Source organism: Gymnoscopelus braueri (genome assembly GCF_963280865.1).
Source record: "Gymnoscopelus braueri genome assembly, chromosome: 3".
In the NCBI taxonomy this organism is placed as follows: Eukaryota; Metazoa; Chordata; class Actinopteri; order Myctophiformes; family Myctophidae; genus Gymnoscopelus; species Gymnoscopelus braueri.
Window position 1 is genome coordinate 57,764,255 of NC_137612.1, and position 21,282 is coordinate 57,785,536.

General features: G+C 39.4%; 1 protein-coding gene across 2 annotated transcripts; it reads right to left on the reverse strand.

Annotated features, from left to right (window-relative positions):
* Positions 1–18: 18 nt before the first annotated feature.
* Positions 19–19,228, reverse strand: LOC308082360 (uncharacterized protein). 2 transcript variants are annotated; one of them, XM_080424085.1, is made up of 14 exons: positions 19,102–19,228; positions 15,436–15,510; positions 13,321–14,016; positions 11,674–12,282; positions 9,287–9,533; positions 8,214–8,343; positions 7,026–7,066; positions 6,232–6,446; positions 5,609–5,847; positions 4,857–4,970; positions 3,788–3,929; positions 3,545–3,577; positions 2,807–2,851; positions 19–1,551 (listed from the first exon to the last, which is right to left on the reverse strand). In XM_080424085.1, exons 2-14 carry the CDS (start codon positions 15,500–15,502, stop codon positions 1,235–1,237), a joined length of 2,895 nt encoding a protein of 964 aa, XP_080280211.1. In that variant the 5' UTR covers positions 15,503–15,510; positions 19,102–19,228; the 3' UTR covers positions 19–1,234. The 2 variants fall into 2 exon arrangements, with proteins under 2 accessions (XP_080280211.1, XP_080280210.1); XM_080424084.1 differs by having other exon boundaries at positions 6,226–6,446.
* Positions 19,229–21,282: the final 2,054 nt, after the last annotated feature.

Genomic DNA, 21,282 nt, shown 5'->3' on the forward strand with positions numbered 1-21,282 from the left:
AATTCCCCCCCCCCCCCAAAAAGGGGGGGGAAATCATTATGAAAAAATATATTATTTTTTTTCTGATTGATTCATCTAGCTATTTATTGAGTTCTCATACGGATTTGTCATTTGCATACAAGTGGAATTAGGCATTGTAAATGAAACGAAAGCCTGCCAGGTACTAATAACAAGGTGTTAATAAAGTGACTACCATGGATGGAGCTCTCTCTCTTTGATCTCTGCTCTGCAGGAGTTAACGAGCATAGGTTTTTCCTCTGACAATCTAAATCAAACTACAATAATAAGGATTGTCTAGGGTGATGGATATATCCATCACCCTGACATGTGTGTGAAGGATATAACACGTAAGTAAGCTGTGACACTTACATGGAATGTTACATTATTATTTACATTGTTTGTTTTGCTTACTTTGCAACTTTCTGCTAGTTTAATTGTTTTATTGGCTTAAATAGGCTACTTTGCAGATGGAGTACCGTTTTTATTCAGTGTTCATGATATAGGATGATATATTTGCTCTGTATTAACCATACTGATAACAGTAGATTTATAGTGTTGTCTGTTGACAATTTGTTGATCTGTGAGCCCAGCCCACCTGCTATTTGCAGAGGATACAGGATAGGTGGGCACTTAGGGACATTTGGGCATTTTGTACAAAATGTTTTAAAATAATAATATTTGAAAAATTGTCTTAAGTAATGTAAAGTATACATGATGTGAACATGCACGGTACATCATTATCATTATTCATTTTATCCTTCAACTTCTTGTTTATGTCCAAAAATCACTTTTGTAGCAATTTGTTGAAATATTAGACCTTGTTTAAGCACGTTCTAATCATGTACACTTTACTTTACTTAAAAACATTTACCAAATATTAAATGTATTAATATTTTGGAAAAATCCTGCCTCCCCTCCTGGCAGAGGCTAAAATTGCCTATGAATTACCTCACTGCTATTAATATTAATACAATTTGACCAAGTCACAATGCAACCACAATTATATAAGCTGCATCAAAGAGTTTTTCCAAACCAAAGGGTTGAGCAGGTCATTTGATACAACACTAAGTAACTTGTAGACTTACAAAAAGGGGACTTCAACCCTACTGTACACTTACTTAACAACCTGACCCGTATTCTAAGGGTCGCATTGCGACACATTGTGAGCTTGTAGATCTGTTATTTTTGGCAAAGAGATTTGATGTACAGTCTGTGTGGTCTGTTGATGAGGAAGTTACGAATGCAGTTGATGAGAAGTGGAGGGATGTTGAGGTGGTGGAGTTTCTTGGTCACTCATCAGATCCTCCAGAAGCAATGGCTCATTTTTCTCCAGACCTTTGTAGAAAATGTCTTTGGCCTTTGAGCCGCTGGAATCCAGGAGTTTATAGAGTTCCCTCATCATGTTCATAGTGGTGGTCTTAGAACTCACTTTGTCATAGCCCTCCTGGGTGATGCAACGCTCACTAAGAAGCAGGTCCAGGATGGAATCGACCATCATCACTCTGTTAACCAGGGACACTCTGTGTTGGTCGACAAAGTGAGTCTCTGAAGCTAATGGAAATTAAAATGTCATAATCACTGGAATATTCAACAAGCCTTCCAGTGGACAAATGTATGGATGTCAATTGGAAAGTCGTATGGAGGATCGTATAAAATACATTTTAAAGATCTGTTTCAATATGCTGTAGGACATGTACAAGACCATATCATTTACTCAATGGCTTGGATACAGGGAGAATTGTTGTTTGTTTCTTTACGGTGAATGAAGAATTCCAAATATAAGAAAATATTGATTAACTGAAGTAAAAAGGCAAAATTATATAAGAATCTAAACTATATAAATATATTAATAAACTCCAAAACAACACTCACAGTATAATCCAAAGTGTTTTGTGCTTTATCTGAAGACAATTTACTTTTTAAACAACTTCTGTGACATGTATGAGGCTTCAATGGGAGCTCAGTTCAAACCCACACATCATTCATGCCGATAAGATTTAGCCCGGAAGTAGTTGGATACAAGACTGGATACAAGACACTTGCAGAGTATTGTTTTGGAGTTTATAAACAGTGTGTTGATATAGATGGGTTTCCTGTTAGTAAACATGAGAGGATGATGCGCGCGCAGTGGAGGGAAGAGCCTGTAGAGGGCGCTATTACCCGCAGCATCTCTGGCCATTGTACGTTGATAAAATAAATGGTCTTCACCGGGTTTAATGAAAGTAGATTAAATGATGCAGTTTGTAATATCTTCTTTACTCAATAAAAATGATTTGTCGGAAGTTGGATCTGTCTGTATATAATAGCAGCATTATGCCTATTATGCCTATAATAGCAGCATTATGCCTATCTAAATCCCGAAAATAACAATAGAGTGAATGGCACTTCCGGGTCGTTCTACCTCCCGCATGCGCAGATTGCACTCTCTGCTCTGTGATGACGTCGCGCGGAAACCCATCTATAGTTTTGGTGTTAATCTTCTCCGCCTATTTCCTCTCATCAAGTATTTTCAATGTTTTTTTATTCTCCATTCACCGTAAAGGAAGCTTATACAAACAACAATTATTCTAGTTGGCCTATTCAAGCTATCACAGGATGAGTAACAATAGGATAACATTTTTTTTTGGATGAAGTACTCCTCTAATGACAAAATCAGTTAAAACTAATTAACTGATTAAAATTAACAACATATTATGAATACATCAAAATCCAAAGTATACGAATTGTATAATACGATAGAGACTGCAATGAAAACTAATTAATTTTGAATGGGAATCAATAGTGAATAATACTAAACAGCACTTACCTGTGGGACAGGTGAGTGCAGATGCAGCTGCTCCTTGAGGTTGTGCTGCAAGAAATAAAACAGCATTCAAATCAAATTAAAATGCAAATGTGAGGTAATATGGCCTTGTAAAGTTAGAAAATAACTGTAAATTGTTAAGTTATTTGAGACAGTGACAGGCATACAGTAGTTAAATGCATATTAGTGATAGTCCACCGATTGGCTTTAATTGTGTTCCTTAATTTGTGGGAGGGGCCTATATTGAGGGGCTTATAAACAACGTAGAGCCAAAAGTGATTGTTGCAGAAACAAGAAACAATCTACACCAAATGAGGTACACGAGATCTCAGGTGTCATGACAATTAGCATCAAACTGCTTTTTGCAATTCTTTACATTTGGCTGTAATTGGCTTCCAAAATTAGTGGGAGGGCCTATTTTTAGAAAAGAAAAACACCACACGGTTGAACACAACTGCCAATTATCCTCACATGGACCCCGTAGCCCAGGGTTACTACCAAGTTAAAGCACCCCTGGGTGTCTTTCTTAGCACCTGCAGTGCTTGAAGCTGCTGTACACAAAGTTCTTACACATACAATGTCTGCAAATTGTCTAATGTGAGTGTCACATTCATAGACTGGCTGATCATCTGGTTGCTGCACATTTGACTGTCTGTGAATAGTAATTGATAGCGAATAATGCTAGTAGGTAAAACATGAAATGTCTCCATTTAGGGTCAACCAACTTTAAACAGCACTCACCTGGTACAGATGCTGTAGCTCCTTTGGGTAGTGCTGCAAGAAATTAAACAGCTTTAATTAAAATGTGTGATATGGCCTAGTAAAGTTGAAAAAGTTGTCAAGTCACTTACAACAGTGACTCAGTTATACAGTAGCTAAATGCATAATGGACCCCCCGTGTGTCCACGTGTAATGTGTGGTGACAATTTGAGTCAGTCTACCTTTCTTAATGAACTAGGCATAGCATAAGCCTATTGCCTTTACCTTCCAGGTCGATGTCTTGCTTCCAGACCACGTCTTTCTCAGGTCCCAGTAATTCCAATGTGAACTCTTTTGCTTTAAGAATAATCTTCACCTGAAATGTTGGATGGTAATTTGGTCCATAGTTCAGACGATAAGTCGCAGTCTGAAAACAGAGATAACTGTATTAACTATTGTAATGAGTTTCTGTAGCAGTACTAGTGGTTGCAGCTGTAGCAGAAGTAATAATATTAGTAATAGTAAGTGTACTACTAGTACCTAGTACTAGCACTTGCACAGGCATAAGGAGCATGTAAAACATTAATCACCATAAACATGTAAGCCCGGTCCCAATTCAAATAACACAACAATAAGATAACTAAGAACATGGCCACCAAAAACGTCTTACTTTATATGTTTTTCTTTCTTTCTTTGATTCAAATGACACCTACGTTGAGACTTTGGTCTTTGCTGAATTAATACATCGAAAGTGATTTGGAAGGGGGCATACATTTTCAAACGGTTTCTATGCAAGTTGGCCAGATCTGGTTACCATGCTACTGAAAGGCCCTAATGGCACTAATCAAGATAGCAATGTTTCTAAGGCATGCCATTTTTCAGCTGATCATTTGTAATATGTAGAAAAGATCTGCTAATGCAACAGGACCATCAAGGCAGTACCGCGGGAAGTAGGGGTGCTGGGGGTGCGGCCGCCCCCCCTCCCCCCAGCCCATCATAATAAATCGGTAAAATCAGCCCAATCAACCCTAAAACCGAAATAAATAAACCAAAAACTGGGGAAAAAACGAACCCAATCCGCCCAGAACCGCGAAAAATTTGTTATCCAGTTTTGGGTCAGGCAGGCTTTTATTTGTCAAAATGGGGCAACCTGGCCAATCGAGGAACTCAGCTGGTAGTTATCATAAATTAAGTGATTACTACTATAATAATGTATACATCATCATATGACTTTGCCACATACTGAAGATAAATCTACAGCACAAGCTCACAACATGCGCAATACTGTTATATGACAGTTTACCTGACTCACACTGCTTTCAAAAGTAAAGAAATGAAATGTTTTGTGTGATACCTCGGGTTGTACTTTATATGAAGTACATTGCAGGCTGTAGCCATGGTTTGGAGTGAGATTGATACAGTCGGAGGTGGTGTCGATGTGTTCATCCTTCTTATGTTTCACTTGCACCTACAATAACACAAAAATAATTTGACCAGATGATTTAATCATAGTTTGTGGGCAGATTTTTCAAGCTACAGACCACTTCACGAGTCTTTACCCTCAATACCAGGGAATTTTAACAATGCTCTTTTATAAACCTTGTTTTGTATTGGTTGTCAAATATCCCCACACCTACAGTGAGGAACAGCCTCTGGTTTTCTTTTTTAAATCAGAAACAGAGATGCACTGATATATCGGGCACATATCGGTATCGGCCAATATTTGCCGGTATCTGTAAATGAGTTGACATTCACCAATGGCAGCTGATATTTATCTGTTGTTGGGAAGCAGCAATTTTTCGCTGGCTATAATTGTGTGTTGGTTATCTACAGTCTACCAAGCTGTAGATTGTGAACAGTTAGTTTTTATAACAAAGATTGATTTGTTTCTCTGGCACCAAAACATAATAACAACAAAAACTAAATAAACACATATCGGTATTGCTATCGGCTAAATTGTTATTTTAAACCATTGGTATCGGCACGGAATTCCCATATCGGTGCATCCCTAATCAGAATCCATTTAATCGTTTAGTAAAATCAGGCAAAATAAATTAAACTCTCTATTATCTCTATTTTAACTACTTAACAGAAAACATATTTTACCTCTTCGATGGGCAGATTGCCTGGCAGCAGAAATACACTCAGTATCTGTTTCCCCTCTCCTGGTGGTCGAAGGAACAGCAGAACTTGACCACATGTTGACCACATGTAGTTCTCAATCCTCCTCAGGATCCCATAGAAAGACAGGTGGGTCACATTTACAATCACATGAGTCTGGGTCACTTCCTGTGGTTCTAAGAGGTGCAGCCCTTCGTCTGTGATGTGGGCCACAGACAGATCACCTGTGAAGAGGTTTTGAAACATTATAAATTCCATTTTATGTAAAAAAAATATAATAATAATAATCATGAAAAAGAGGGATTTTTAATCACATGCCTAAACCAACTCAGTTCAACAGGAAGACATATCCATGCCATGACAGACAAATGTGATCAAATACAACAATCCACATTGGATTTCAACATAATTGTCTTTGTCTGTTATACTGTGTTGCTTTGAACAGGAAACATTTTTTTTTGGATTGGATAGATTGGTTTCACAAAAAAAAAACATGCAAGACACCAACCTGCTCATCAGGAGCAGTTAGGGGTTCAATGTCTTAGGGCGGACTCACATCATCAGAATAAAACACAAGTTATGTTTTTTATGTATTTACCGACCTTTACCAGGTCTTATATCACAGTGTGGCAGGTGCAGCTGGCAGATAGTATCCTGAGGACACTGGATGCTATACAGGGGTCCTGCAGGGGTCTTTCCTGTTGGCTGGACCTGTCTGTCATCCCACTGAACAATCCTGTGGAGGACTTCTCCTTCCCCTGTGGTTGTAAACCCCAGCCCTGTCTGACTGCACTGGAACAGCCCCGCCCCCGGGAACTTGAACCTGTGACACAAAACAACCATTTAAACATATATAATATATAATATATTGACTAAAGTAAAAGTCTGAAATTCAAAAATTACTTGAGTAAAAGTATACAAATATTGGTATCAAAATATACTTAAAGTACAAAAGTAAAAGTACTCATTATGCAGAATGTCAGAAAGTTTTCAAATGTAAAAATGTATACAAATCTTTCTTTTCAAATGGCCGAAATGTATATAGGGCTGAAGTGGTTAATGTATGTTTTGTAATAATAATCAAAATCTACAAAGTAACTAGTAACTAAAGTTTTCAATTAATTATGATGGAGTAAAAGTACAATATTTGCCTCTGAGATGTAGTGGAGTAGAAGTAAAAGTATTGAAAATTGGAAATACTTTAGTAAAGTAAAAGTACCTCAAAAGTATAATTACTTTACACCACTGTTGTTATCTTACCACACGTTGCATCCAGTTCATTTACAATCCCAGTGGTTGGTTCAAAATAAACAGGAAGACTCAGCTGTGGTTAGTGATCAGCTGATGGGCTCAAAGACACAAATGGAAGGTATCAATGAAGCTGCAAAATGATTTACTGTACCTGTATTCATTGGTTGCCTGTTCTGTGGGCGAAAAACTGGTCTGAAAGACAGAAAGCATTCAGGAAACAGATAATCAGTAAATGTTCTGATGTTCATTCACACACACACACACACACACACACACACACACACACACACACACGCACGCACGCACGCACGCACGCACGCACGCACGCACGCACGCACGCACGCACGCACACACACACAATGAAATGATAATTTATTAATATTAAGATTGAGATACAGAATGAGGAACCCCCTGGGCACTGGACCCATTGGCCAGGTTCAAAATCCGTCCATGGGACAGACAGACAGACAGACAGACAGACAGACAGACAGACAGACAGACAGACAGACAGACAGACAGACAGACAGACAGACAGACAGACAGACAGACAGACAGACAGATCGGCTCTGAGCAGAGAAAATATTGTTACAGGAGTCACTGAATCAATACAATTGAATATGAGTTGTTAGGGATGTCAATGGTTATTCGGTTAGCCGTTTATTAATAAATATTTGAATATACTTATCAGCTTGTTGGTTAATTTGAATAATCATACATTTGTTTTTCCGCACAGGGAAGACTACTAGTTCTACTAGATGGAGAGCAAGATCGAAATAAATTTAAATGCACAAAGAACAACTTGGTTTGGGACCGTTTAACAAAGGACCATGACAAATTCACATGTAAACTTTCAGTATGTGAAACGTGCCCAAATACAACAGCATCACGAGCAACATGCTAATCACTTAAAATACAAGCAGCCATGCATTCAAGGGATCCATTATGCATGGATGGGGACACAAATAAGAACACGATTCAACTGCTCCATGTTACTCTTTAGGAAAAATGGAGAGCATCTTCAGAGATGTTTCCCTATCAACGGAAATTAATCCAGTAAAATGGTTGAACCTTCACAGCCGCCATGATCTTATTGTCATTTACCCCAGACTGTTTAACTTAGCCTATGCTATCTGGGAAGATGTAGGTCATCATAACTGCATTTCAGCATTACTCTAGTGTAGACTAATGCTGAAATACAGGTATGATGACCCACATAATGCTTTTTTTTTACTTGAAAAAAAAACAGTAAAAAATATAAATAATAATTTTAAATAACTGTTAATTAACTAAATAATGATATCAGCTAACTGATTGCAAAACTATCCATTATCAGGATCACCGTCTTAAATTTGTTGCCACTTGTTCCTCTGTCACCAGTAGTCTGTCGGGTACTTGTTCCTTCGTCACCACTAGTCTCACTTCTGGCCCTCTTTCCTCTGTCACCAGTATTCTCTCTGCCACTTGTTCCTCTATCACCAGTAAGGGGGGTGGGTGGAGAAAGAGAGAGAGAGAGAGAGAGAGAGAGAGAGAGAGAGAGAGAGAGAGAGAGAGAGAGAGAGAGAGAGAGAGAGAGAGAGAGAGAGCGCGCGAGAGAGATGCATTCAAAAGAGCCATCTAACTTATTTAAAGGTATCATGACATTCATTTTCACTTTTTTTATTTTCAATGTTTTATTTGGGGTTTTATGACCTCATTTACACCCAAAAAACCTGAACTTAGAACATTCAGTGGATTTTCTGTGGTCTGGGGTTTTCTGAATAATTAGGCTGAAAAGTAATCTGAGCTTGGCCCTTCGACAGTGAGGTCACAGTCGATTAATCCCACCCACTCTCCTCCTCGCCCCTCCCCTCCCCTATCCTTTCCTTTGGGGGGGGCGGAGCAGAGGCGATGATTGACAGGCAAAATCCCTCACCAGCGACACCCGCAGGCAAAGATTTATTTTTTCATTGCAGTTGAAAAGGCTTTAGAAATGTGAGAGAAAAACACCTGCCATGGATCACTAGAATGGAATTTTCACTTAAAACTTTTTGTACACTTTTGAAGGACCAGGACAAAGACTTTGAATGTGGTGTAAAAGTGAATGTCATTAAACCTTTAAGAATTATGAACTGAATGAAAAGAATTGTATAAAGAAAGAGTAGATACAATCAGGATCCAGAAGACCACCTCAAATGCACCTCACATAAAGTTTACACCACAATAAAAACGTAAAAACAACAACAACCCCATCATGATAATGCTGGGTAATAGAAAAGCCTGGCTGAAAAACAATAAAAAACAATAAAAAAAAATGCGGAGCACTTGGAAATAGAAAGAAGAATTATATACAGCACTGAAGGCATTGCCTGAAAAGTTGCATTCTCTTGAAATAGTAAAATGTCTGGCCTTAAAATTAATTTAAATCATAATTACCTCAGAATTTTGAGAAGGAACGGCTCATTTTCTTCAAGACCTCTGTAGAAAATGTCTTTGGACTCATTGTCATGCAGAAATGTATAGAGATCCATCATCATCTCCATAGCGTTGGGCTTAGAAGACCTCACATAATTGCAGACCTCTTGGGTGATGACACACTCATTATGAAGCAGATCAAGGATGGGGTCGACCATGGTCACATTCTCAATCAGAAAACCGCTGTGTTTGTCGACAAAGACACTTGCTGAAGATAAGTGGAATGAAAGATGAGTTATGCACTCTGTAGGGAAAACATTTAAACAACTTTCTGAACATTCTATGTTTTAAAAGAGAAATACTTTGCATCCCTCAATTACTGGAATATTTGCAAATGAATAACTAAGTGTGACAAACTCAGTTTGATATAAGCTATAGTAGCCAACTAGTTGTTGGTTCCAACAAAGTTACATACAGTAATCAATGGAATAGACAGCAAGCTTTCCCGTGTAAAAATTGAGCATTGTGATAGTTCAGGCAGTCAAGTCAGGCCTCATTCACCCTCCAATCTCATTTGTCCACACTCTTAACACATGTGCCCTCAATCTAATGGTTCAATCTAGGTGGTCCTTTTAAGCAGAACAGGCCCTGTGAGTGGCTGTTTTATAAGTAGTGACCACATTTTTAAAGGTTTAATGACATTCACTTTTACACAACATTCAAAGTCTTTGTCCTGGTCCTTCAAAAGTGTACAAAAAGTTTTAAGTGAAAATTCCATTCCAGTGATCCATGGCAGGTGTTTTTCTGTCACATTTCTAAAGCCTTTTCAACTGCAATGAAAAAAGAAATCTTTGCCTGCGGGTGTCGCTGGTGGGCGGGATTAATCGACTGTGACCTCACTGTCGAAGGGCCAAGCTCAGATTACTTTTCAGCCTAATTATTCAGAAAACCCCAGACCACAGAAAATCCACTGAATGTTCTAAGTTCAGTTTTTTTGGGTGTAATTGAGGTCATAAAACCCCAAATAAAACATTGAAAATAAAAAAAGTGAAAATGAATGTCATGATACCTTTAAAGAATTTTTTTGTGACGAGGTGAACTGGATACATTTTTTGAGGATGAGCAGTAGTGCTGATGAGGAGCAGAATGAAGGCGAGGGCCACAGTGTCTCGGTGAATGTACGTCAGTACGTCAGTGAGTTTGTGGAGGGTAACAAGGACCGGACGGAGTATGAGGAGAAGTTGGGACACTGCTAATGTCTCATCTCTCTGCAAATGGAATTACTGAGCAGGCTAAAATGCGCTGTGTGTGTGGGACAAATACTTATAAGATGATAAGGAAGCTAATGATAATATTCCATATGATGAACTGGTCCTGCTCATGGGAACCCACTACAAGCCCAAACACTCTGGTATAGTCCAAGAGTGTAGGGTTCAAGCAGAGCTTCGGCAGCTATTTGAACATTGTGATTTCAGGGCAGTATTGGATAACATGCTCTGTGACAGATTGGTATACGGCATTAATCATGATGCCGTACAGTGCCGTCTGCTGGGGAGAAACCCTGTTGGCGTTCAAGAAGGCCTACTAGGGACCATGCATGTCAGGAACGATGCAAGTCGTTCCATTTATATTGACTATGCGCCACCTACTTTATGCAAAGTTTGGCCAATCAGTTGGGCCAACAGGTCAGTTTAACCAGTCAGGGATTTATACTGCCTTAGCGGCACAAACGTGACGTGACACTCTAACTCCGTGAAGCTGTTTGGGTTGGCCAGTCAGGGAAGCCAATGCATACGATTTCCCAAACACACAATTTCTGCCTCGTTCTCAGACCCGCGAGCTGACAGATACAGATATTCATGGTTTTTCGGTTCTCGGAAGCCATTGGTATGTCCAAATTGTCATTTGGCACTGTACACCTCTTATATGAGACAAGTTTGAGACTGAATAGTCACACGATATCCGAGTTACGCCAGGGACAAATTGGGTGTGACAGGCAGACAGAGATTTTGTGAGTAGATGGATGGATGGATCTTCTGTTTCTCAACGTGCGTTCTGGGTAACCCGAGAGGTCCTTGAAGTGCATGGCCCCGGGGGTCCTCAGCTACATGATTGATAATTAGAATCCAAATGGACCCTTATGGGTCTGTAACCCAGAGTGTACAAATGGAACCAAATGGACCATTACGGGTCTGTAACACTGAAGTGTATATATGGAACCAAATGGACCATTACGGGTCTGTAACTCTGAGAGTGTACAAATAAAACCAAATGGTACTGTAGGTCCATTTTTTCTTAATTTTTTTGGGTGTAGATTTTAATCTAACATTTCAGATAAACATTTCCATGTTAGTTTTGTGAGCATGTCAGCATTGAGTTCAATAGAACATCAACAGTTGAATACTCACGGGCTAGGGAAAGTACTGTTTCATAATGGCCTCCTCCATTTCTTGCCACCATCTCCTCTATCTTGTCCAGCAGTTTTGTGACCTGAGTGTCATCACCCGTGATCTTATTGTTGAAGACATGATACCTGTTCCCACATTTCTCAACAAGCCTCTGTAGGGCCTCTCCTTCACTCTCAATGTACTGCTGAATAGATTTATCTCCTAGACTGTCTCCAAAGGTGAACAGTATTATAGTGTGACTCCACACTCTCTCACCGAGAAGCTGCATGTGCTCCTCTACTGATTTACTAGCAGCATTATATGAGGTGTCCACATCTATAACCAGGAGGAGACCATGTGGACCTGGAGGACACAGACATGCACTAAGAACTATCTCCTGTTTGATCAGCTCAGGTGTTTCTTTTAGAAGATAATTCATACACCATCCTGGAGTGTTGACCACAGTGACCTGTCTCCCTTTAACGTCTCCCTGTCTCTTATCATTGTCTCTTCTCCGCTGTTCTAACCTAAAATCCTCTCTACCCAGGATGGTGTTTCCTGATGAACTCTTTCCTGAATCATTATATCCCAGAAGTATAATTCTCATCTCTGACAGATGTAGGTCATCACCTGAAATATAAGAAAGAACAAATGCAATATTTATGTCTTTCGATCAATCAATCAATCTATCAATCAATCAATCAATCAATCAATCAATCAATCAATCATATTTAAAGTATGGCAATTTTCAACCCCCATCCCTGAGAGCTGGGTCGATCGATCAACCAACCAACCAACCAACCAACCAACCAACCAACCAATCAACCAATCAATCAATCAATCAATCAATCAATCAATCAATCAATCAATCAATCAATCAATCAATCAATCAATCAATCAATCAATCAATCAATCCGAAGGAGGGACATAGGGACAGAAGCTGAGGTGTGGATTGGGATGACAGGGGTCTTTATTGAGAAAGGGGACCCAGCTCTCAGGGATGGGGGTTGAAAATTGCCATACTTTAAATATGTGATCAAAATGTTATTCCATCTTACAAATGTAACCGTTGTCTAATTTAATTAATGTATATATCAATCAATCAATCATATATATATATATATATATATATATATATATATATATATATATACATATATATTTCTTTTTTCTTTTTCTTTTCTTTTTTAGATTACATTTTCCAAAATGTAATCTGGGCTGATTGCTGATACTTATTTTGCATAATTTGTTTATATAATCCCGATCACATGTAGTCAGTTAAAACCCAACCCTGTGGATAGACAGTATATATAATACTGTAAATATAAACATAGCCTGGTGATAATTGGCCTGCAGTAAAATAACATCTTGAATATGTGCAATAGGAAAATAGCGTATATCATCTTTATCACTTGCCGTGAGTGGTGAACAGAGAATAGTGAATGTATCTCTCTATTCACTCTCAGTGCATGGTTAACATGTCTCAAATTACACTTTTAGCATATAAAAACAAAGTGGATTGTTACTTGGTTTTCTGTATCTACTGTAAATGTGCTCATATGATTGTATTTGTCATCATGGTGAGCATTGATTAAAAGGTCATGCAGTGTCTGTGTACATGAAAAGTGTGTTAGTGATATATGTGATTTCAATAAAAGAATGACATACCCATCATTGAACTGATGCTCTCTCGTTCTTTCTTTATCTGTCGTTGTGTTGCTCTTTCATCCTGTGTTCTCATTTTCTTCTCAGTCTCCTCTAACACTCTTCTGTCTATCTCAAAACAGCTCTGTTTATCTCCTGCCACCATCTCCTCTATCTTCCCCAGTAGCTCTGTGACCTGAGTGTCATCACCCCTGTTCTTATTGTTGAAGACATGATACCTGTTCCCACATTTCTCAACAAGCCTCTGGAGGGCATTTCCTTCACTCTCAATGTACTGCTCAATTAATGTATCTCCTAGACTGTCTCCACAGGTGAACAGTATTATGGTGTGACTCCACACTCTCTCGCCGAGAAGCTCCATGTGCTCCTCTACTGATTTACAAACAACATTATATGAGGTGTCCACACCTATAACCAGGAGGAGGCCATGTGGTCCTGGAGGACACAGAGATGCACTAAGAACTATCTCCTGTTTGATCAGCTCAGATGTGTATTTTAGAGGATAACCCATCCACCATCCTGGAGTGTCAACCACAGTCACCTGTCTTCCTGCAACGTCTCCCTGTCTCTTCTCACACTGAGCTGCTCTCTCTAACCTAAAATCCCCTCTACCCAGGATGGTGTTTGCTGATGAACTCTTCCCTGACCCTTTACATCCCAGAAGTATAATTCTCATCTCTGACAGATGGAGGTCATCAGCTGAAATATAAGAAAAAACAAATTCAATATGTATGTGTCCCTATCTATCTATCTATCTATCTATCTATCTATCTATCTATCTATCTATCTATCTATCTATCTATCTGTCTGTCTGTCTGTCTGTCTGTCTGTCTGTCTGTCTGTCTGTCTGTCTGTCTGTCTGTCTGTCTGTCTGTCTGTCTGTCTGTCAGTCAGTCATAGGAAGGGGGCATGGTGGTCAGAAGCTGAGGTGTGGATTGAGATGACAGGAGTCTTTATTGAGAAAGGAGACTTGAATATAGCCTTATTGTAAAGATGTAATCAAAAGTGTATTCAAGCTACCTTGACAAACGTAACTATAATCTAATTCAGTTAAAGGATCTACACCATGCATTTAAAATAAATATTTAATATTTAATATCATATTGTTTATGTCCCTCAAATGTTTTTCAAAAGGTTTGAGCCTAAATCAACACTATCTACCTCAGATATACTCCCCCCCCCCACACACACACACACACACACACTAAAGTACTTAAGTAAAAGTATCAATACCGCAATGTACAAATACTCTCTTACAAGTAAAAGTACGGAATTTAAAATGTACTTGAGTCAAAGTATAAAAGTATTTGCATCAAAGTGTATTTAAAGTACCAAAAGTAAAAGTACTCATAATACAAAATGTCCCATTTCAAGTTTTCAAATGTATACAAGTCTTTTGAAAATAGCAGATCTACCAGCTCACAATGCGTCGCATCGCGACGCATTGTGAGATTGTAGATCGTAGATTGTAATTGTAGATTGTAGATTGTCAAGGTAGCTTGAAAACATTGGCCCGTTGTGAGACGAATTTACAGAAATCCCAAGATATGCTGAGAAAGCCTGAGTGCTCAAACTTGGGTATTTTGGGGGATAGAAGAGAGGTAGGGGAGGCCAAAAACACACAAAAAATAAGGAAAAGTTAAAATTCGTGGTGTAGGACCTTTAATGTATTACATTTTCCAAATGTAATCTGGGCTGATAATAGTTACTTATTTTGTGTAATGTGAGTAAGTAATCCTGATTTCATGTAGTCATTTACGACCCAATGTTGATAGACAGCATATCATCGCTGTCGGGTGGAAACCTCACAAGTCCAAATAGCTGCAAGCTCACAACATGTCACATTGCAACGCGTTGTGAGCTTGTAGATCTTCCATTTTAACTCGTTTTGTGAGTCACTCTTGTATGATGAAGTTGGACATTTAATTTATGAACAGAGAACAGAGTCTGTCTGTCTGTCTGTCTGTCTGTCTGTCTGTCTGTCTGTCTGTCTGTCTGTCTGTCTGTCTGTCTGTCTGTCTGTCTGTCTGTCTGTCTGTCTGTCTCTCTCTCTATGCATCAGCTATTTGGCGCGCTGGCTTAAAATTGAGAATAGTATAAAAAGTATTGAGGTTTTACCTTTGGCACCCTTTTTGTTGCATTGAACAGGAGAATGACTTGTGGATGGTTCAGCTGTAGCCTCCATGCTGATCCCTGAATAGAAGAAAGTATATCATCGCTTATGAACCATTTACCTTGTTATTTACATACACCATTTTTAGACTGATATAGAAGTATTTCTATATGTTGGATGATTTTTTTTTTTTTTTTATATATTATTAGAAACTAGAAGATGATTATTGATTCAGTGAAGAGACAAGGGCAGCGTTGCCCAAAGAGATCCTGCATAGCGAGTTACGTGTGGTCCCTACGATGGCTCCGGTAAGAAGGCTGCCTTAAGTTATGGGTGTTTCCCGAACGCGCACGTAAGCGCCTCTCGCAAATGGAAGTTTGGCTGTAACAAGTGGGATTGTACTCAGCCCATCAATAAAATAATGCTGAAAATTAGCAAGCGTTAAGTGCTGTTGGTAACTGTGACTGCACAAGTCTTAATTTGTAAACTCTATGACTTCCTCTTTCTATATCAATGTAGGCTATAATATGAAGATAGACAGGGGTGTACTGTGGATGTTTTAACTAATGGAGTGCAACGTCAGGCGCACGTGCACACGCTCGCACATACACATGCACGTGAGCGATCGCCCAGCCCAAACATTAACGTAACTAATAATTGGGCCGCGCGACACGGAAATGACCGTAATAATCCTAAAACGGGAGCAATTTTTTTTTAAACGTAATGCACAACCAGCTGCTTCTAATAAAGGTAGGGGAGAGCCGCCTCTTTTGTAACATTCTTCACTTTTCACTCTTTTACTCAGCGATTGTTTTACCTACGTGATATTTTCAAGAAAAGGACCTTCACATGTCCAGTGTCCACTATCATGAACCACTTCAATTGATAAAACAGGTTGTGAGTTATTAAACCGAAAGTGGACACTGTTCCGATGTTACATTTTAAGTGCATATGAGACTAATTGTAACAGTATGATCTACAAATGTAACGCCGCTAAAAAACTTCATTAAACAAATTGTTTTCAGCTTAAATCAATTCAAGCAACTGTTACCAAGGATGTGATATGTATCAAGGTTCAAGGAAATTATTAAATATTACCGGATGTACCAGTTCGAGCGTTTAAGTGAATTCTATGGGAAAATACATCGATTACACCTAAAAAGATAGCGTGTTACAATTGGACCGATCTGCGCACCGCTGCTTTGGCGTTGTTTACAGAACAGAACTAAAGCGCAGCGTGTCAAAACGATGTAAACTAATGATGAACAGATACATGCAGACAACCATGTTGATGTTAACTCAGCAACATTAAAGAAAAGATTTGCAGACCAAAGATACTCAAGGTGAGCAGTTTATCAACCAACTCTCTCTAGTCTGGGCAAGAGAGAGTTTTACTTCCTGGGCATGTTCATTACGGCACTCGTCACATACTGACGCGATGATGTCATGATGGCATTGACCAATCAAGAGATAACTTGCATGTTACAATCGGAAATAGTGTAAAGTAGCCTATACATGATTTGAACAGTACATACACAGTCAGAGGTGGACAAAGTACAAAGTACAAAGTACTCGGCAGTGGCAATGGCCTCTGTATTAAATACTGATACTTTTGTTTTCTTGCATAGAGCTTGAGGCAGATCGTTCTGCACTCCATTTCTACTGCCAATAGTTTCCTTGCATTCTCTGCTGCATGTCAGAGACTCGGGCAACCTTAGTTGACCAGTGCTGCACAAGTCAAAGCAAAGCAAAAAAGAATAAAACCCAACATAAATTGGTATCCATGCCTACAGAGATGGTGGTTGCAGAGAGGCAGGTGTTGTTTGTGTGACTTGCAAGGCATGTGGTTCTTTGCAGTGGCGGAGCGTCCGGGTAGGCCAGGTAGGCCAGGTAGGCGGCCGCCTACGGGCCCGGGACTCCGGGGGCCCGGGCCATCAGATCACGTGGACCTTTATTTTATTAGAATTAGACGCACTTTGCGTGCTCCGCCTCTCCGCGGCCGCCTCTCAGCAACTTTCCCAGAGATTCACCAGCTTACATGGAACTGCAAATATATTTGAGGCACCCCAATACACTGTTGGAAGCTCACCCTAACCCTAAAACCGAAATAAAGTAACACAAAAACGAGCACGCGCACGGGCTGTGCGTGTGTGCGCAGGGGGGGGGGGGGGGCTGATCAGTGTGCCGTGCCTACCGGCCCGGCTTTCAGTTGTTCCGCCACTGGTTCTTTGTGACCACATCCTCTGTGTGGTCACAAAGAAGAAGCTGTTATCTGCATTTGCATATACCCACATGCACAACCGTTAACTTCACCAAAACAAGATGACGCCGACATGCACAGCGGCGAACTTCTGTCAAAACAAGTTGGCACAGAGACAAGTTGACTTGATTGGTCTCCATACACACAACCTTTGATTTCCTATACTAACACATCTGGTCAAAATTCATGTCAGATCCTGTGTCTAGGTGAGACATGACCTTTGACACAATCTAAATGTCTCAATAGAAGAGCAGGGAGACAAAATATAACTGCCCCAATTGTATAAGTTATATTGTATTAACATACTCTACAATACAGATTGGAAAAAAATTAATTGTATTCATTAAAACAAAAGTTACATAGTACCTCTTTAAGTAGATCTCATGTCATTATTTTTAGAATACATGCTTTTAAAAATACTTAAAGTAAAAGTAAAAGTAGAAGTTCATTTCTTAATTTTCATATCAATTAATTGCTGTGATGTTTTCACAATGAATTTATAGGACCTTGTAACTCTTGTTTCAGAGAAGTAACTCTCTGAAACCACCTGCACTGCATGCACTGATGTGCTTGTAGATGTGCTTGTAGAATTATACAAAGCCTGCAGAAACACCTATAAAAACGAAAATAGAAATGACTGAGGAACCATAACTAAATACTTTTACTCCTATACACCCATACAAGTAACAAAGAGGCGAGCGGAGGGGGAAGCCATAAACACGGCTAGTGTGAGAGCAAAGGTGTGGTCAATAGCATTTTAGGGAAGAAAAAATAAACAGCCAACCTAAAAGTACTCAGTACTTTACTGCCTTCCTAGAAATGTACTTGAGTAAAAGTAAAATATTTATCATGGAAATGTACTCAAGTAAGAGTAAGAGTAAGAGTAAAGTATCAAAAAAATCGAATACTCAAGTAAAGTACAGATCCTCAGAATCTGTACTTAAAGGGATACTTCACTTTAGGGCCGGGGACACATTTAAAAAAAATATTAAAAATAAATGAAAAAAGTTATGGAAAATTCATGGCCCCCTCACGCATTAGAGTGTCCTACTAATGTGTGAGGGGGCCATGAATTTTCCATAACTTTTTTCATTTATTTTTAATATTTTTTTTAAATGTGTCCCCGGCCCGAAAGTGAAGTATCCCTTTAAGTACACGGTACACAATACACCTAGGCTATATTAACCTTCATGTAAATGACTGGATATACACATATTTTGTTGCAATGTGTAGCAATTATAGAAATATTAGGCCTTAAATGTCATTACAACATTTGTTTGGCCACTCATTTTATAAAATAAATGTAAATAAAAAATAAAAAATGAGATAAGAGGTTTCTGCCCGACAGCAACGACATATCACACAGGATCATGTATGTTAAAGTTAAGATATAAATGAAACAGGCACTTACTTTCAGAATATTATAGGCTGCTTTATCACAACAGAAGGAATGAATAAGGATGATAATATTCACAGGTTAGCCTACTTTATCTCAACTATACTACAACTGGAGCATGAATGCTGCGCGGCAGACCCTCTATCGAGGAAGTAATGATATAATGAGTACATGATGAGGACGTAAACACTTTTGATTGACATTCACACACTTTCACTTTGAAAAAAACTGAGAAAGTATGCTGGATTTACTATTGAGCACAATTTAGAAGTAGCCTACTCTTATTTAACTTAAAGCTATGTCCATTTTTAAATACGATATATTTCTACTCCACTACATCTAGCCTAATACACCACGCCTATTTTATACTTATTTTTCAAGGTTTAAAAGAAAAAAACACATTATTTTTTACATTTTAAGGTAATATTATCAATGCCATCTTAGTATCTTTCCAATTATTTGGGGGCCCACTTGCAACATCCTCACGGCCCACCATTGGTCCCCGAGCCACAGGTTAGGAACAGCTGCTCTACAGTGCTGGCTGGGTGTCCACCAAAGCATTTATTTCCATGCAGCTGAAAACGCAAGGCGCTCGCCTAAAAACGCCACACATGAACGTGGGACGGAGTGCATAATAGATGTTCCGCCTCTTCACGCTGCTGGTGTTTCCAAAAATGCAGTGCTCCCATTGAAAACAATTAAAAACACACGCTGCACGCAGGAAAAAAAGTCTTTGATACAAAGTCTTAGATACGATAGAATCAATCCCTTATCGCTGACCAGGTGAGAAGCAGCTGCTGGTGTCATCAACCCCGGGGTGTTCAAAACCTGGGTGGGTGCTCACAAAGTCTAATCAACAGAAGGAGCAGGTTCAGTGTGAGACTCATCATGTCAAAATGCACATTTGATGGTGCCCATTGTATTTCTTATAACCTGTGTGTCTATTCCCTTTTCAGTGTGCCTGCTTGTTGTTAACTAGTTGTACGAACTCTTGTTTTATTATTGTATTGTTTTATTGGATCTTGTTTAGTCGATACACTTATTTGATTTAGCTCTTGCTCATTTGATTTAGCTATTTGTATCATCTGTTTAAGAAAGTAGGTAGCTGATATTTTGCACTTTTACCTTAGCGCTAAGTATACTCTTAGTTGCTTGTTATAGCAGAAAATGCACTTAGGACTTCTGGTGATTAGTAGTTTCGTTCCCTACCTATGTTGAATGCACTTATTGTAAGTCGCTTTGGATAAAAGCGTCTGCTAAATGACTGTAATGTAATGTAATGTAACGTGTGCTAGACCCCTGGGAGATGATTGCTGAAGTGGAGGCAAACACCTACCATCAGCACCCAGTACTTACAACAACACCTACCATCAGCTCCCAGTATACTTAGTGAACAACTTAGTTACCCGACCCAAGCCATGCTAATCATACACTGAATTGGCAGTACCCCAGGTTAAACCCCAGCATCTGTATTCAGGAAAAAACCTTCGCAGAAAATAGTAGATCTATACAAGCTCATAGATAGCTTGTATTGTAGATGGCTATTTGCAAAAATATTTAATGTACAGTGAAAACAGAAAAGACCCTGAGGGACTCCGGTCAACCATGTATGGTCTAAGTCAGTGGTTCTCAAACGTTTTCATGTCACGGACCCTCAACTCGACACTTATTAGCCTGCGGACCCCCATTTGAAAAGATATGCCAGGGACCCCCATAAGAGAAGAGTTTTTACGGCTCTAGCAGTGATTCTCAACCATTTTAATTTCAAGGACCCCCAGTTTGACATGCATTAGGCTACGGACCCCCATCTAATGACATCTCAACACTCTCAGAGTTACAGATCCATCCATTTGGTTCCTATCCATCATTTATTTTCTAGGGCGGCTGTGGCTCAGGAGGTAGAGCAGGTCATCCAATGATCTGTGGGTCGGCGGTTTGAATCCCGGCTCCTCCTGACTGACCACATGTCGAAGTGTCCCTGGGCAAGACACTGAACCCTAAGTTGCCTCCAATGAGTCGGTCGGCGCTCGCTTGCCACCATTGGTGTGGGAAAAGTGGGGACGCTGGCGTCGACTGTTCGCCGCTCCACCTCCCAATGTCCCCCACCTGTATGAATGAATGAACCATTGTAAAGCGCTTTGAGCACTTGGAAAAGCGCTATAAAAAGGAAATTCATTATTATTATCCATCATTTAG

What these genes read in the sequence shown, in the direction of transcription:
- LOC308082360 (XM_080424084.1), bottom strand. Translation starts at nt 15,502, where the DNA reads ATGGAGGCTACAGCTGAACCATCCACAAGTCATTCTCCTGTTCAATGC. An exon ending in AGCTACAGCATCTGTACCAG is followed by an intron (nt 2,852 to 3,544) that starts GTGAGTGCTGTT and finishes TATTTCTTGCAG; the next exon opens with CACAACCTCAAGGAGCAGCT. An exon ending in TGCACTCACCTGTCCCACAG is followed by an intron (nt 1,552 to 2,806) that starts GTAAGTGCTGTT and finishes AATTTCCATTAG; the next exon opens with CTTCAGAGACTCACTTTGTC.